The 14,395-nt window shown below is 47.9% G+C and overlaps 2 protein-coding genes across 2 annotated transcripts in view; both read right to left on the bottom strand.

Moving 5' to 3' along the window:
• LOC126278654 (proline-rich protein 36-like) overlaps positions 1-10,726 on the bottom strand; it is a 443,922-nt gene extending 433,196 nt beyond the window's left edge. The window contains exon 1 of the mRNA XM_049978868.1: positions 10,648-10,726. The gene's annotated coding sequence lies outside the window, so the exon portion shown is untranslated. The remainder of the gene's footprint in view (positions 1-10,647) is intronic.
• LOC126278915 (uncharacterized) overlaps positions 1-14,395 on the bottom strand; it is a 123,583-nt gene that overhangs the window by 83,588 nt on the left and 25,600 nt on the right. The window contains exon 3 of the mRNA XM_049979189.1: positions 10,648-10,999. Within this exon, the coding sequence (XP_049835146.1) occupies positions 10,648-10,999 (352 nt within the window). The remainder of the gene's footprint in view (positions 1-10,647; positions 11,000-14,395) is intronic.

Consider the following 14,395-nt stretch of genomic DNA (forward strand, 5'->3'; position numbering starts at 1 on the left):
ACCAAAACGCCAGGGCTCATACCTCGAGTTCTGTTGCTGATACAAACATAGGTTCAAGTATTAAGGACAGCCCTTGGGCTAGCGACCATTGGTATACCAAACAGAAGCATCGCCTTATTGTCACTATCCTACAGCACATGGTCAAAATTTAAATATTATAAACTTTCTCCAGCTTAGGCAAATGCAGCAAATCACTTGGTACTTTTTCTGTTAGATGTGGTCCACCATGCGCCTTAAGAAGCTTATGGAGGCAACATTTACACTTAAGAGCCAAAGAAATTAGTACACCTGTCTAATATGATGTAGGGCTCCGCGAGCACGCAGAAGTGCAACAACAACACGTGGCATGGACTCGAGTAACGTCTGCTGGAGGGAACAGAAACCATGAATCCTGAGGATTTTGGTGGCCAGCGGAAGTGTTTAAACTCAGAAGAGTATTTCTGTAGCTATTCTGGACGTGTGGGGTGTCGCATTGTCTTGCTGGAATTCCCCGAGTCCATCCGAATCCACAATGGACATGAATGGATGCAGGAGATCAGACAGGACGCCTATGTACGTGTCACCTGTCAGAGTCGTATGTACACTTATCAGGGGTTCCATATCACTCCAACTGCACACGCCCCACGCCATTACAGAGCCTCCACCAGCTAGAACAGTCCCCTGCTGACATGCTGGGTCCGTGGATTCATGAGGTTGTCTCCGATAGATAAAATTTGAAACGAGACTCGTCCGACCAGGCACCTTCTTTCCAGTCATCAACAATCCAATGGGCCCAGGCAGGACGTAAAACTTTGTGCCATGCAGTCATCAAGGGTACACGAGTGGGCCTTCGGCTCCGAAAGCCAATATCGATGGCGTTTCGCTGACGGTTCGCACACTGTTATTTGTTGATGGCCCAGCATTGAAATCTGCAGCAGTTAGCGGAAGGGTTGGACTTCTGTCTCGTTCAACGATTCTTGTCAGCTGTCGCTGGCCTAGTTCTTGGAGGACTTTTTTCCGGGTGCAGCGATGCGGAAGATTTGATGTTTTGCCGCATTCCTGGTATACACGGTACCACGTGAAATGGTCGTACGGGAAAATCTCCATATCATCGCTGCACCGGAGAGGCTGTGTCCCATCGCTCTTGTGCCGACTGTAACACCACGTTGTTCAAACTCACTTGAATCTTGATAAACTGCCATCCTAGCAGCAATAACCGATCTAACAACTGCGCCAGACACTTGTTGTCTGATATAGGGGTTGGCGACTGCAGCGCCGTATTGTGAATGTTTGCATACACTATGTGATCGAAAGTATCCGGGCACCAAGACCTGGGACCGGACCGCAGCGACGCACGGATGCACGCCAAGATCGTAGGATCCTACGCAGTGCCGTAGGGGACCGCACCGCCACTTCCCAGCAAATTAGGGACACTGTTGCTCCTGGGGTATCGGCGAGGACCATTCGCAACCGTCTCCATGAAGCTGGGCTACGGTCCCGCACACCGTTAGGCCGTCTTCCGCTCACGCCCCAACATCGTGCAGCCCGCCTCCAGTGGTGTCGCGACAGGCGTGAATGGAGGGACGAATGGAGACGTGTCGGCTTCAGCGATGAGAGTCGCTTCTGCCTTGGTGCCAATGATGGTCGTATGCGTGTTTTGCGCCGTGCAGGTGAGCGCCACAATCAGGACTGCATACGACCTAGGCACACGGGGCCAACACCCGGCATCATGGTGTGGGGAGCGATCTCCCACACTGGCCGTACACCTCTGGTGATCGTCGAGGGGACACTGAATAGTGCACGGTACATCCAAACCGTCATCGAACCCATCGTTCTACCATTCCTAGACCGGCAAGGGAACTTGCTGTTCCAATAGGACAATGCACGTCCGCATGTATCCCGTGCCACCCAACGTGCTCTAGAAGGTGTAAGTCAACTACCCTGGCCAGCAAGATCTCCGGATCTGTCCCCCATTGAGCATGTTTGGGACTGGATGAAGCGTCGTCTCACGCGGTCTGCACGTCCAGCACGAACGCTGGTCCAACTGAGGCGCCAGGTGGAAATGGCATGGCAAGCCGTTCCACAGGACTACATCCAGCATCTCTACGATCGTCTCCATGGGAGAATAGCAGCCTGCATTGCTGCGAAAGGTGGATATACACTGTACTAGTGCCGACATTGTGCATGCTCTGTTGCCTGTGTCTATGTGCCTGTGGTTCTGTCAGTGTGATCATGTGATGTATCTGACCCCAGGAATGTGTCAATAAAGTTTCCCCTTCCTGGGACAATGAATTCACGGTGTTCTTATTTCAATTTCCAGGAGTGTAGAAATCGTGAGAGAGTAGAATGGGGCGTTCCGCAGAACTCGAAAGTGGTCAGGTGATTGGGTGTCACTTGTGTCATACGCCTGTACGCGAGATTTCCACACTCCTAAGCATCCCTAGGTCCATTGTTTCCGATGTGATAGGGGACACGTACAGCATAAAAGCTTACAGACCGACATCTACGCAGACCATCACACAGGGATTCAAAACTGCATCAGCATCAACTGCAAGTACTAACACAGTTAGGCGGGAAGTGAGAAAACTTGGATTTCATGATCGAGTGGGTGCTCATAAGCTACACGTCACGCTGGTAAATGCAAAACGACTCCTCGTTTGGTGTAAGGAGCGTAAACATTGGACGATTGAACAGTGAAAGAACGTTGTGTGGACTGACGAATCATGGTGCACAGTGATCACGGTACACAATGTGGCAGGTTGTGGGTATTGTGAATGTCCGGTGAACGTAGTTTGCCAGCGTGTGTCCTGATAACAGTAAAATTCCGAGTCGGCGCTGTTCTGGTGGGGTCGTGTTTTTTTTATGGAGGGGGCTTTCACGCCTTGTTTTTTTGCGTAGCACTATCACAGCACAGACCTACATTGATCTTTTAAGCACCTTCTTGCTTCCCACTGTTGAAAAGCAAATCGGGGATGGCGACTGCATCTTTCAACACGACCGAGCACCTGTCCGTAATGCACGGGCTTTGGCGGAGTGGTTACACGACAATAACATCCCTGTAATGGACTGGCCTGCACAGAGTCTGACCTGAATCATACAGAACACCTTTGGGATGGTTTGGAACGCCCACTTCGTGCCAGGCCTCACCGAACGACACCGACACCTTTCCTCAGTGCAGCACTCTGCTAAAAATGGGCTGCAATTCCCCAAGAAACCTTTCAGCGCCTGACTGAACGTATGCCTGCGAGATGGAAGCTGTCATCAAGGCCAAGGAAGGGTCAACAACATATTGAATTCCAGTATTACCTATGGAGGGCGCCACGAACTAGTAAGCACTTTTCAGTCAGGTGTCCGGATACTTTTGATCACATAGCTTATCTCTGTTTTTGAGTACGCATGCCTATACCAGTTTTTCTGGCGCTTCAGTGTATGTTATGGGTGGATGCTGAGAAAAACCGAAAAAAGTGTTTTACTCCATTTCTTGGCCTTCAACAGCGGATATCTGAATAACCAATCATAGCAAATTGCGAAGCTTTAAACGGTATAGTCTCTGGACATTTATTTCGAAGTGTCGTCTTCCCATTTTCAAAAATCCTTATCCACAATCCAGAAACACATGGCTTTTGAGTAACAAAACCGAGCAGTGAATATCAAGATGGATATGCACTGCAAATGGTTCAAATGCGTACGACTTATTGGTAAGATCCCTATCTCGAAAAATGTTGAAAGTTTCCTTGACATCTTTATTATTTGCCCAACTTGTACACGTAAAATGCTCACTTAAAATCCGGCGTGAGGCGAGAAAGTAGTTTATAAAGTCTCACAGCACCTCGAAATATGCTGTAAAATATCTGCGTTATCATCGGAAGGGTTCTGGGTCCCCATGTTGTAGTACTGAGGCACATGCAAAATTTTGATGGACTTAAAATCCTGTCTGAGGTGTTAACTTAGTTTTGCATTATTTCAATTTTACATAAGTAGGCTATCAAAATTTTCAGAATGAAACTTTCACTCTGCAGCGGAGCGTGCGCTGATATGAAACTTGCGGGCAAATTAAAACTGTGTGTCGGACCGAGACTCGAGATCAGGACCTTTGCCTTTCACACAGGAGTGCTAGTTTGCAAGATTCGCAGGAGAACTTCTGTGAAATTTGGAAGTTAGGAGACAATGTATTGGCAGAATTGAAGCTGTGAAGAGGGGGTGTGAGTCGTGCTTGGGTAGCTCTGTCGGTAGAGCACTTGCCAGCGAAAAGCAAAGGTCCCGAGTTCGAGTTTCGGTGCGGCACATAGTTTTACTGTGCCAGCAAGTATCAAAATTTTACGGACCCATCAAATTGTTTTCATATAAGTGACATAACCTGCTGTGGTAGGGAAAAGAAGGAAGAGGAAAAATGCCCCTATCGGAGCACTTAAAAGGTGAATATGCTCCTGTTTAAAACAGTCTAAAAAACTGGTTCCTGTTTGAAAGAGTCTTAAAAACATGGTACCATCTGCCTCATTCTTCATTCTTCAGCACCTTTAAACATTTCCCCAAAAGCTTCGGCATGCGAACTTATTCACGCTGTTTTGTACTGACAGTGAAGCAGATAGTGGCAGTGAGAAAGAGACGTAAAAATAATAAATATTGGGAGACAGTAGACAGTGGTTGTGTTGTTGAAAGAGCGAAGGAGATGATGGCAACGTGACAGAATGAGAGGACTGAGAGGACACAGCGGCAGTGGAACATAGTTGACGCTGACAGAACAGTGCAAGGAAAAGAGTGATTGGGCAGTGCAAGTGGGAGAAGAATAAAGAGATGGAAAAAGTGGAAGTGAGCGAGAGACAGAGTCTACGACAATGACAAAGGGGAAGAGAGAGAAATAGTGACAGTGAGAAGAGACAGCAGCAGTAGGATGGAATGAGTGAGATAACAACAGTAAGAGAGAGCAAGAGGCAGACTGTGACAAAGTGAGGAGAAAGGAGTAGTCGTAGGACAGAACTGTGACATGGATGACAGCGACAGTTAGAGAGACACACAGAGATAACAACAGGGTTCAATGCTTCAAATGGCTCTGAGTACTATGGGACTTAATATCTGAGGTCATCAGTTCCCTAGAACCTAGAACTACTTAAACCTAACTAACCTAAGGACATCACACACATCCATGCCCGAGGCACGATTCGAACCTGTGATAGTAGCGGTCACGCGGTTTCAGACCGAAGCCCCTAGAACCGCTCGGCCACACCGGCCGGCTGTGAACTGGGCTGAGTGAGAATATGCAAGTGGGAATGGGTGGGTAAGAGCGACTCACAGCGTTGGACTAGTGGGTGTTACAGTTATGGGAGATTGTGGGAGTGACAAGAGAGTTACATGTTATAAAAGAGTGCCGAATGCATTCGCAGGTCAAAACTTTTGGAAAATACTTTCAAGGTGTTGAGGAAGGTAGAATTAGGTTGCTGATACCCAACTTTTCAGAGTCTTTTAAAAAGGAGCATATTCGCCTTTTTTGTGTTCCGATAGCAGCATTTTTCCGCTGATGATTAATCGACTAAAAAAATCCATTCCCACTGAGCAATATGACTCCTTCCGTACGTGGTCCATCGGATTCAGGTGGGGACTCTAGGCAGAACAGTCCATTTCAGGAATTTTATTGTCCACAAACAATTGCCTCATAGACTGCGTTCAATGACATAATGCACCACCATACTGATGAAAAGAATCATCGTCTCCGAATTGTTCCTCTACTGTACACACTGCAGAATGCTGTAAACTGTGATCAGATTCTTCAGTATTTAGCGTTTCCTTAAGCGCAATAAAGGTATCATATCGTAACTATGAGAAACACAGTCATAGTATATCATCAGCTCATCTGCAGTTCACTGGAGGCTCTACATTTGATTGTAGATGATATTCTGCAGGCAACTGCCGAACTCAGGCCTCTCCATCGGATTGCCACAGGGTGTAGTGTGTTATGTAACTACAAACCGCTCGTTTCTAGTGATCCACTGTGCAGTGGCTTCGCCCTTTAGACCACCTCAATCGTCGCATGGCGCTGAAGACGGAAATGTGTTTCTTATGAGGACCTGCTTCACCACTGTATGCCATTATTTTTCTCACGCATAGCTTGTATGTCAGCTGGACTGGTGGTCTGGCAGCACTCTGGAACTCATGATTAAGTCGCTCCGCTGATTTTAGGCGATTTCTTAGAACGATCCTCGATATACCTCGACCGTCGCTCTCCGTCATTACATGAGGCCTGCCTGGTCTTCTTTTAACTGTGATTCTCCAATCGTGATTCTGCTTCACTATCGCATTACAAACAATCGACTTAGGAGGTTCGGAAGTGTTGAAATGTTCCTGTCACATGTGTTACTCAGGTGACGTCAGTTGACTAGTCCACGTTCGCAGTCACTGAGCTTTCCACAGCAATACATTCTGCTGTTATTATTTCTCTGCTGGTGGCACAATATCTCCGCCTCCTTTTCTACTGCCAAGTCCGCCGGTCGTGATATTTGGTGGTGAATGTAGCATTACATAGGTTTCGAAGAGATTTCGGAATTGCAGCCGGTTGCCGTAAACTTCACTCCACAATATTGCGACTGGGCACCTGCCAGCCATCTTCAGGTGAGCTGTCGAAGAGTGACAAATACTTTTTTTTCCTTTATTGTAATTTCATTCCCCTGCCCCATATGGTCAGGAGAGGGCTGGCAGTGGCACAGCCCACCGCTCTTCATCCAAATGGCTTTAACAGGAATACAAGGGGAACTCTTACATAAAAAATGGGAGTAAAAGAGGAGAACATAAAAATACAGTAAATGGAGATGATGGGAGTTAAAATATAGACTAATATGGGGACAATTAAAAAGACGACATAAAGTTAAAAGAACACAGTTGGCAATTCGTTGCGTACTTAAAATCACTGGAGTCAAACACAAGTGAAAAGTCGGCCACAGCATAAAAATCACACAGATCAAGACACTTAAGAAAACAAAACCACTGGAAACGAGGGAACACTCACAAAGAATAAAAACCGCTGGTAGGCACCAGCCAGAGGACTGGAGGTCGGAGAAGAGGAAAAAAGAGGGGAGGGGGGATTGGGGGCGGGAGGAAGAGGAACGGGGGGGGGGCAGGGGGGGCGCACCAAAAGGCAGGAGACGGGCAGAGCGGGAGATGCAGAGGAAAGATAAAGCAGGAGGGAGTGCAGAGACACTGTAGCGGGTAGTGGAGCACAGGAGAGGGACGGGGCATAAGAGGGGGAAAGCCGCTCAGGAGAAGGGAGGGGCAGGAGGCAGGAGGAAGGTGGGGTTGGAGTTGGTAGGAGAGGTACATGCTGGAAGTTGCGTTGGGAAAGGAGGTGGATGGTGTGGAGATGAAGAGGGGGTGGAACACAATAGTAATGGCACGGCAATGAGGCTGGGGGTGGAGAGGAAGGGAGACACCAGAGGGTGAGGGGGATCGAGTCGGCGGACAACATAAAGGGTGCGGATGTGTTCAAGGAAAAGGAGAAGGTGGGGAAGGGGGATGAGGTCACAGAGGATGCGTGTGTGGGACGGGAGGCGGATGCAAAAGGCGAGGCAGAGTGCATGGCGTTCGAGGATTTGGAGGGCTTTACAGAACATGGGAGGGGCGGAAATCCAAGCAACGCTGGAATAACAAAGGATGGGGCGGATGAAGGATTTGTAGGTGTGAAGGATGGTGGAAGGATGCAGTCTCCATGTCCAGCTGGACAGGAATTTCAGGAGGCGGAGTCTGTTGTGAGCTTTGTGTTGGATTGTAAGGAGATGGGGAGTCCAGGCGAGGTGGCGGTCGAGTGTGAGGCCAAGATATTTAAGGGTAGGGGTGATGTGGATGGGACGGCAATAAATGGTGAGGTACAAATCACCGAGACGGAAGGAGCGGGTGGTGCGGCCTACGATGATCGCCTGGGTGTTGGAGGGGTTGACACAGAGGAACCACTGGTTGCACCAAGCAGTGAACTGGTCAAGGTGGGTTTGTAGGGTATGTTGGGACCGTTGAAGGGTAGGATAAAGGGCGAGGAAGGTGACGTCAACGATTACGTTCTCCGGTCTGCCCCATATATCACGCTGAGGCTACTGCCGCGCGTGCGTCAGAGGGACGGCGCAGTCATCGTCTGGAGCAAATGTCGGAGATGACGGGATTCCGCGCACCATTCAGCTGGTAGCATCTGTCACGATTCATTAGATTTTCCGCTATGCGTATTTCAACGAATTCCTTTTTAATGGAGTCCCAGAAAGAAATTGCTTTAACCAAAATTAATGTTTTGTCGTACTTAATTGAACGGCTTTGGTGATTAATGTTCCGCAACTGCAGACTTGCTAGGTTGCAAAAGTTGAGTGCAACGTTTATGTTCCGTGCAGCGTTCATTCACTGAGCGTGTTGTTTGTCATGTATAGGCCACACCATAGTCTGTGACGTTGTCAACGGAACGTCGTGCACCTGTTCCCTGTGACGACGGCTGTTGTGGCACCAAACGATCAAATTTTGACATCTGCCGAGAACTTGCATCGTTACGTACCAGTCAAACTTGGCTGGAGGCACTCCGTCAAACCAATCCCAGGATACAGGAGAGAGAAGTGCTACAACGTTAAGATGTAAGTGGAACATTTTTTCTGTAATGGCATCCAACTTCGTTTCGTATAACAGATTCTCTCCTTAACAATAGCATGATTGACCTTCTCCATTATTTTGCTTGAAGTGGCAGTCTTTACGAAATGTGTTACTCTGGCTCTGACCCATACGCGAGAATACTATCAGCCCGCTATATATGGGGCGGTGCGGTGAACGTCTTCGTCAGTCTTCCATGGCTAATGTGAAGACGACTGGCAGGTGTCCAGTTAAAATATCGTGAAGTTTAAATCGACCGGCTGCAATGTCGAAATCCTTTCGAACATTTAGTTAGACGGGAAAATTTTAAATTTCCCATTATATAGGGTGTCCGGAAAATTTTGATCATACAACGTAAGCTGGTTACATCTAGCAAGCATAGTTTTAATACATGTGGATAATATCATTTTGACTCTGACTCTCTGAATCCCAAAACATTGCAGCGCATCTGATATACAGGTGTTACAAAAAGGTATGGCCAAACTTTCAGGAAACATTCCTCACACACAAATAAAGAAAAGATGTTATGTAGACATGTGTCTGGAAACGCTTAATTTCCATGTGAGAGCTCATTTTAGTTTCGTCATTATTTATTGTACTTCCTCGATTCACCGCCAGTTGGCCCAATTGAAGGAAGGTAATGTTGACTTCGGTGCTTGTGTTGACATGCGTTGTTTACAAATGCGGAGTTAGCAGATACCCATTTGATGTATAGATTAGCACGGGGCAGTAGAAGTAGCGCGGTACGTTTGTATCGAGACAGATTTCTAGAACGAAAGGGACCCGACAGGAAGACGTTCGAAGCAATCAATCGGCTTCTTACGGAGCACGGAACATTCCAGCCTATGACTCGCGACTGGGGAAGACCTAGAACGACGAGGACACCTGCAACGGACGAGGCAATTCTTCGTGCAGTTGACGATAACCCTAATGTCAGCGTCAGAGAAGTTGCTGCTGTTCAAGGTAACGTTGACCATATCACTGTATGGAGAGTGCTACGGGAGAACCAGTTGTTTCCGTACCATGTACAGCGTGTGCGGGCACTATCAGCAGCTGACTGGCCTCCACGGGTACACTTCTGCGAATGGTTCATCCAACAATGTGTCAATCCTCATTTCAGAGCAAATGTTCTCTTTACGGATGAGGCTTCATTCCAACGTGATCAAATTGTAAATTTTCACTCTCAACATTTGTGGGCTGACGAGAATCCGCACGCAATTGTGCAATCACGTCATCAACACAGATTTTCTGTGAACGTTTGGGCAGGCATTGTTGGTGATGCCTAAATTGGGCCCCACGTTCTTCCACCTACGCTCCATGGAGCACGTTATCATAATTTCATACGGGATACTCTACCCGTGCTGCTCGAACATGTGACTTTACAAGTAAGACACAACATGTGGTTCATGCACGATGGAGCTCCTGCACATTTCAGTCGAAGTGTTCGTACGCTTCTCAACAACAGATTCGGTGACCGATGGAGTGGTAGAGGCGGACCAATTCCATGGCCTCCACGCTCTCCTGACCTCAACCCTCTGGACTTTCATAATGTGTGGCATTTGAAAGCTCTTGTCTACGGAACCCCGGTATCAAATGTAGAGACTCTTCGTGCTCGTATTGTGGACGGCTGTGATACAATACGCCATTCCCCAGGGCTGCATCAGCGCATCAGGGATTCCATGCGACGGAGGGTGGATGCATGTATCCTCGCTAACAGAAGACATTTTGAACATTTCCTGTAACAAAGTGTTTGAAGTCACGCTGGTACGTTCTGTTGCTGTGTGCTTCCATTCCATGATTTATGTGATTTGAAGAGAAGTAATAAAATGAGCTCTAACATGGAATGTAAGCGTTTCCGGACACATGTCCACATAACATACTTTCTTTCTTTGTGTGTGAGGAATTTTTCCTGAAAGTTTGGCCGTACCTTTTTGTAACACCCTGTATAGACTGGAAAGTGTGCGGACCCTCTTTGTGAAGGTCGTCTATTAATACGTACTACTATAGATAATCTATGAAAAGGTGAGCGATCTTTAGCTCTGTGACAGACAGAGCAGAGACTACCTTGCGGGGCGGCGAAGGCGGCGGCGCCCCTGGGCAGGTGGAGGCCGTAGCGCAGCAGGCCGTCGGGCGCGGGGGCGGGCAGCTGGGGGCGGGCGAGGCGGGCCCGCGCGGCGGCGGCGGCGGCCGGGGAACGGCTCTCCGCCAGCCCCCGCAGCGCCGCCTCCAGGCACCGGGGGTCAGCGCGCGCCGCCGCCGCAGCCGCCAGCTCCAGCGCCGCCTGGCGCACGCGCCGCCGCCCGTCCAGAGACAGCTCCAGCGCAGCCTCCAGCAGAGCGTCCGCCTCCGGCGGCGGCGACGGCGGCGGCTGCAGCGTCGCCGCGTACAACGCCACCAGCAGCGCCGACTCGCGTGCCTGGCGGGGAAGAGAAAGCAACGGGCGCGGTCCGTAAAGGCGCCCTCTACGTGCGGCAGCTGCGTGAAGAGTTTGACAGTGCACTAAAAGACCTGAGGCCAAACAAGGCCTCGGGAATAGACAACATTCCGCTAGGACTACTAACGGCCTTGGGAGAGCCAGCCCTGACAAAACTCTACGATCTCGAGAGCAAGATGTACGAGACAGGCGAAATACCCTCAGACTTCAAGAAGAATATAATAATTCCAATACCAAAGAAAGCAGGTGTTGACAGATGTGAAAATTACCGAACTATCAGTTTAATAAGTCACAGCTGCAAAATACTAACGCGAATTCTTTACAGACGAATGGAGAAACTGGCAGAACCCGACCTTGGGGAAGATCAGTTTGGATTCCGTAGAAATATTGGAACACGTGAAGCAATACTGACTCTACGACTTATCTTAGAAGAAAGATTAAAGAAAGGCAAACCTACGTTTCTAGCACTTGTAGACTTAGAGAAAGCTTTTGACAATGTTGAGTGGAATACTCTCTTTCAAATTCAAAAGGCGGCAGGGGTAAAATACAGGGAGCGAAAGGCTATTTACAATTTGTACAGAAACCAGATGGCACTTATAAGAGTCGAGGGACATGAAAGGGAAGCAGTGGTTGGGAAGGGAGTGAGACAGGGTTGTAGCCTCTCCCCGATGTTATTCATTCTGTATATTGAGCAAGCAATAAAGGAAACAAAAGAAAAAATTGGAGTAGGTATTAAAATCCATGGAGAAGAAATAACAACTTTGAGCTTCACCAATGACGTTGTATTTCTGAAAGAGTGTGCAAAGGACTTGGAAGAGCAGTTGCACGGAATGGACAGTGTCTTGAAAGGAGGATATAAGATGAACACCAACAAAAACAAAACAAGGATAATGGAATGTAGTCGAACTAAGTCGGGTGATGCTGAGGGAATTAGATTAGGAAATGAGACACTTAAAGTATAGACGAGTTTTGCTATTTGGGGAGCAAAATAACTGATGATGGTTGAAGTAGAGAGGATATAAAATGTAGACTGGCAATGGCAAGGAAATCGTTTCAGAAGAAGACAAATTTGTTAACGTCGAGTATAGATTTGTCAGGAAGTCATTTCTGGAAGTAATTGTACGGAGCGTAGCCACGTATGGAAGTGAAACATGGACGATAAAAGTTTGGACAAGAAGAGAATAGAAGCTTTCGAAATGTGGTGCTACAGTAGAATACTGAAGATTAGATTGGTAGACCATATAACTAATGAGGAGGTATTGAATAGAATTGGGGAGAAGAGGAGTTTGTGGCACAACTTGACAAGAAGAAGGGATCGGTTGGTAGGACATGTTCTGAGGCATCAAGGGATCACAAATTTAGCATTGGAGGGCAGCGTGGAGGGTAAAAATCGTAAAGGGAGACCAAAAAATTAATAAACTAAGCAGATTCAGAAGGATGTAGGTTGCAGTAAGTACTGGGAGATGAAGAAGCTTGCACAGGATAGAGTAGCATGGAGAGCTGCATCCAACCAGTCACAGGACTGCAGACCACAACAACAACAATTCTAATTTTGTTTCGGGACAGGCTAGTATTGACTCGCATGCTCTTTCCGCCTTCAGATACGGGACACAGCTACACAGGATGATCAGAAGCAGCCTGAGAAGATCTGGCGGTTGCGTCCGCAAATTCGAACGGCACGGCAGATGCAACTACTGTCAACTGTTCTCTTTGGTGCAGTTTAGATCCTTACTACCGTCCCGTGTCCAATTTTTGTATCGCCGTATTCGTCGCTTTTAGGAAAGCAATCGAAGATCTAATTTGGCGGCACCGTCTGTGGCGTGCCGTTCCAATTCGTACTCGCAATGGTCTGACTGCCCAACTCCAGAACTAAGTAATTCGGACTTTTCCTCTGAATAGTTATTTCTCAGCGCAACTCACCCAGCAACGCCCTTGCTATGTTTTTCAGGCTGTTTCGAACCACGTTGTCTGGTGCCAGACTCCATTATGGGAACCACAGCCCACCCGGTAAGCTGTGCGGTCTAACGCACGGCTTTCCGGGCGGGAATGAGCGCCTGGTCTCCGGCACGAATCCGTCCGGCGGCCTTGTGTTGAGGTCCGGTGAGCCGGCCAGTCTGTGGATGGTTTTCAAGCGGTTTTCCATCTGCCACGCCGAATGCGGGCTGGTTCCCCTTATTCAGCCTCAGCTACACTTCGTCGGCGATTGCTGCGCAAACAAGTTCTCCACGTACGCGTACACCACCATCATTCTACCACGCAAACATAGGAGTCACACTCGTTTGGTGTGAGACGTTCCCTGGCGCACAATAACCCTGGGGTGGCGGAGGGGTGACGTGGACTGCGGTAGTCGTAGTAGGATTGTGGACCACTGCGGCTGCGGAGGGAGCGGAGCCCCTCCGTCGTTTCTAGTCCCCCCCCCCCCCCCTCCGTCACGGTTGACATACAATACATACATACAATGAGCACCACACGGGTAAGCTCAGTCACCACAAAGGACGCACTAACAGGAACCATATACTATACTCCCACGATAAATCTGGACTCACTTCACCCGACTCGGAAGTGACTTAAAATTACGTGTGTTCCATTAAAAGTCGATGCGAGCACTAAACTCGATAGCAATCAATAAGCGAAGATCTTAGCGTACGATATGAATATATGTGTTTCGCTGTTTTTGTATTATAACACTCATGTTACCGATAGTATGGCTTTTCAAGGCAACATCACATTGAACGTTTTATTACACAAATGTAGTTCGTGATAATTACTGTTACAATTAAATGTCAGTTAATGACACATTGGAAGTAAAAGTCGTGAGGACGCCATAGCAGGAAAGATAATGTCAGAAGACGTTAATACAATAAAACCGTGCTCTGCAATATTCGTTGTAGTTATAAGAGTCCGTCTCTCAACAGTCAGTATCTTCGATTTTGCGACTTCAGTCACATTTCTGTTCTTGTGTGTCTCACATACATGGCTGTCTTTTGCGATTATGTTTTGATTTCCAGGAATGTGGTCAGGCGGGAACCTAAGAGCACAAGTTGAATTGCTTTGTATGAAATGAGCGGCACTGACATTAATACTACTGCTTGTCACAAATATAGGACTGTTTACATCCTAATATGTCGCGATTTCCGATGGTTTGTTTCGGCACGAACCTAAAGTCACAGCTTAAATTGCATCGAACCAAACGAGCAGCAACAGCAGTAGTATTCTTGCTTGTCACAAATAATATCGAGGGGAGAAGTTAGTTTTACCAGACTCTGGATGTGACACGCCACCACGAACCTCGATAACAGTCTAAAATTTTGACTTCACTTCGCAGCAAGAGATTCCCCTGTAAGTCATTTGCATCCGCCACAGTATGCTCTGACGCCA

This window comes from Schistocerca gregaria, chromosome 6 (genome assembly GCF_023897955.1).
Source record: "Schistocerca gregaria isolate iqSchGreg1 chromosome 6, iqSchGreg1.2, whole genome shotgun sequence".
Lineage (NCBI taxonomy): Eukaryota > Metazoa > Arthropoda > Insecta > Orthoptera > Acrididae > Schistocerca > Schistocerca gregaria.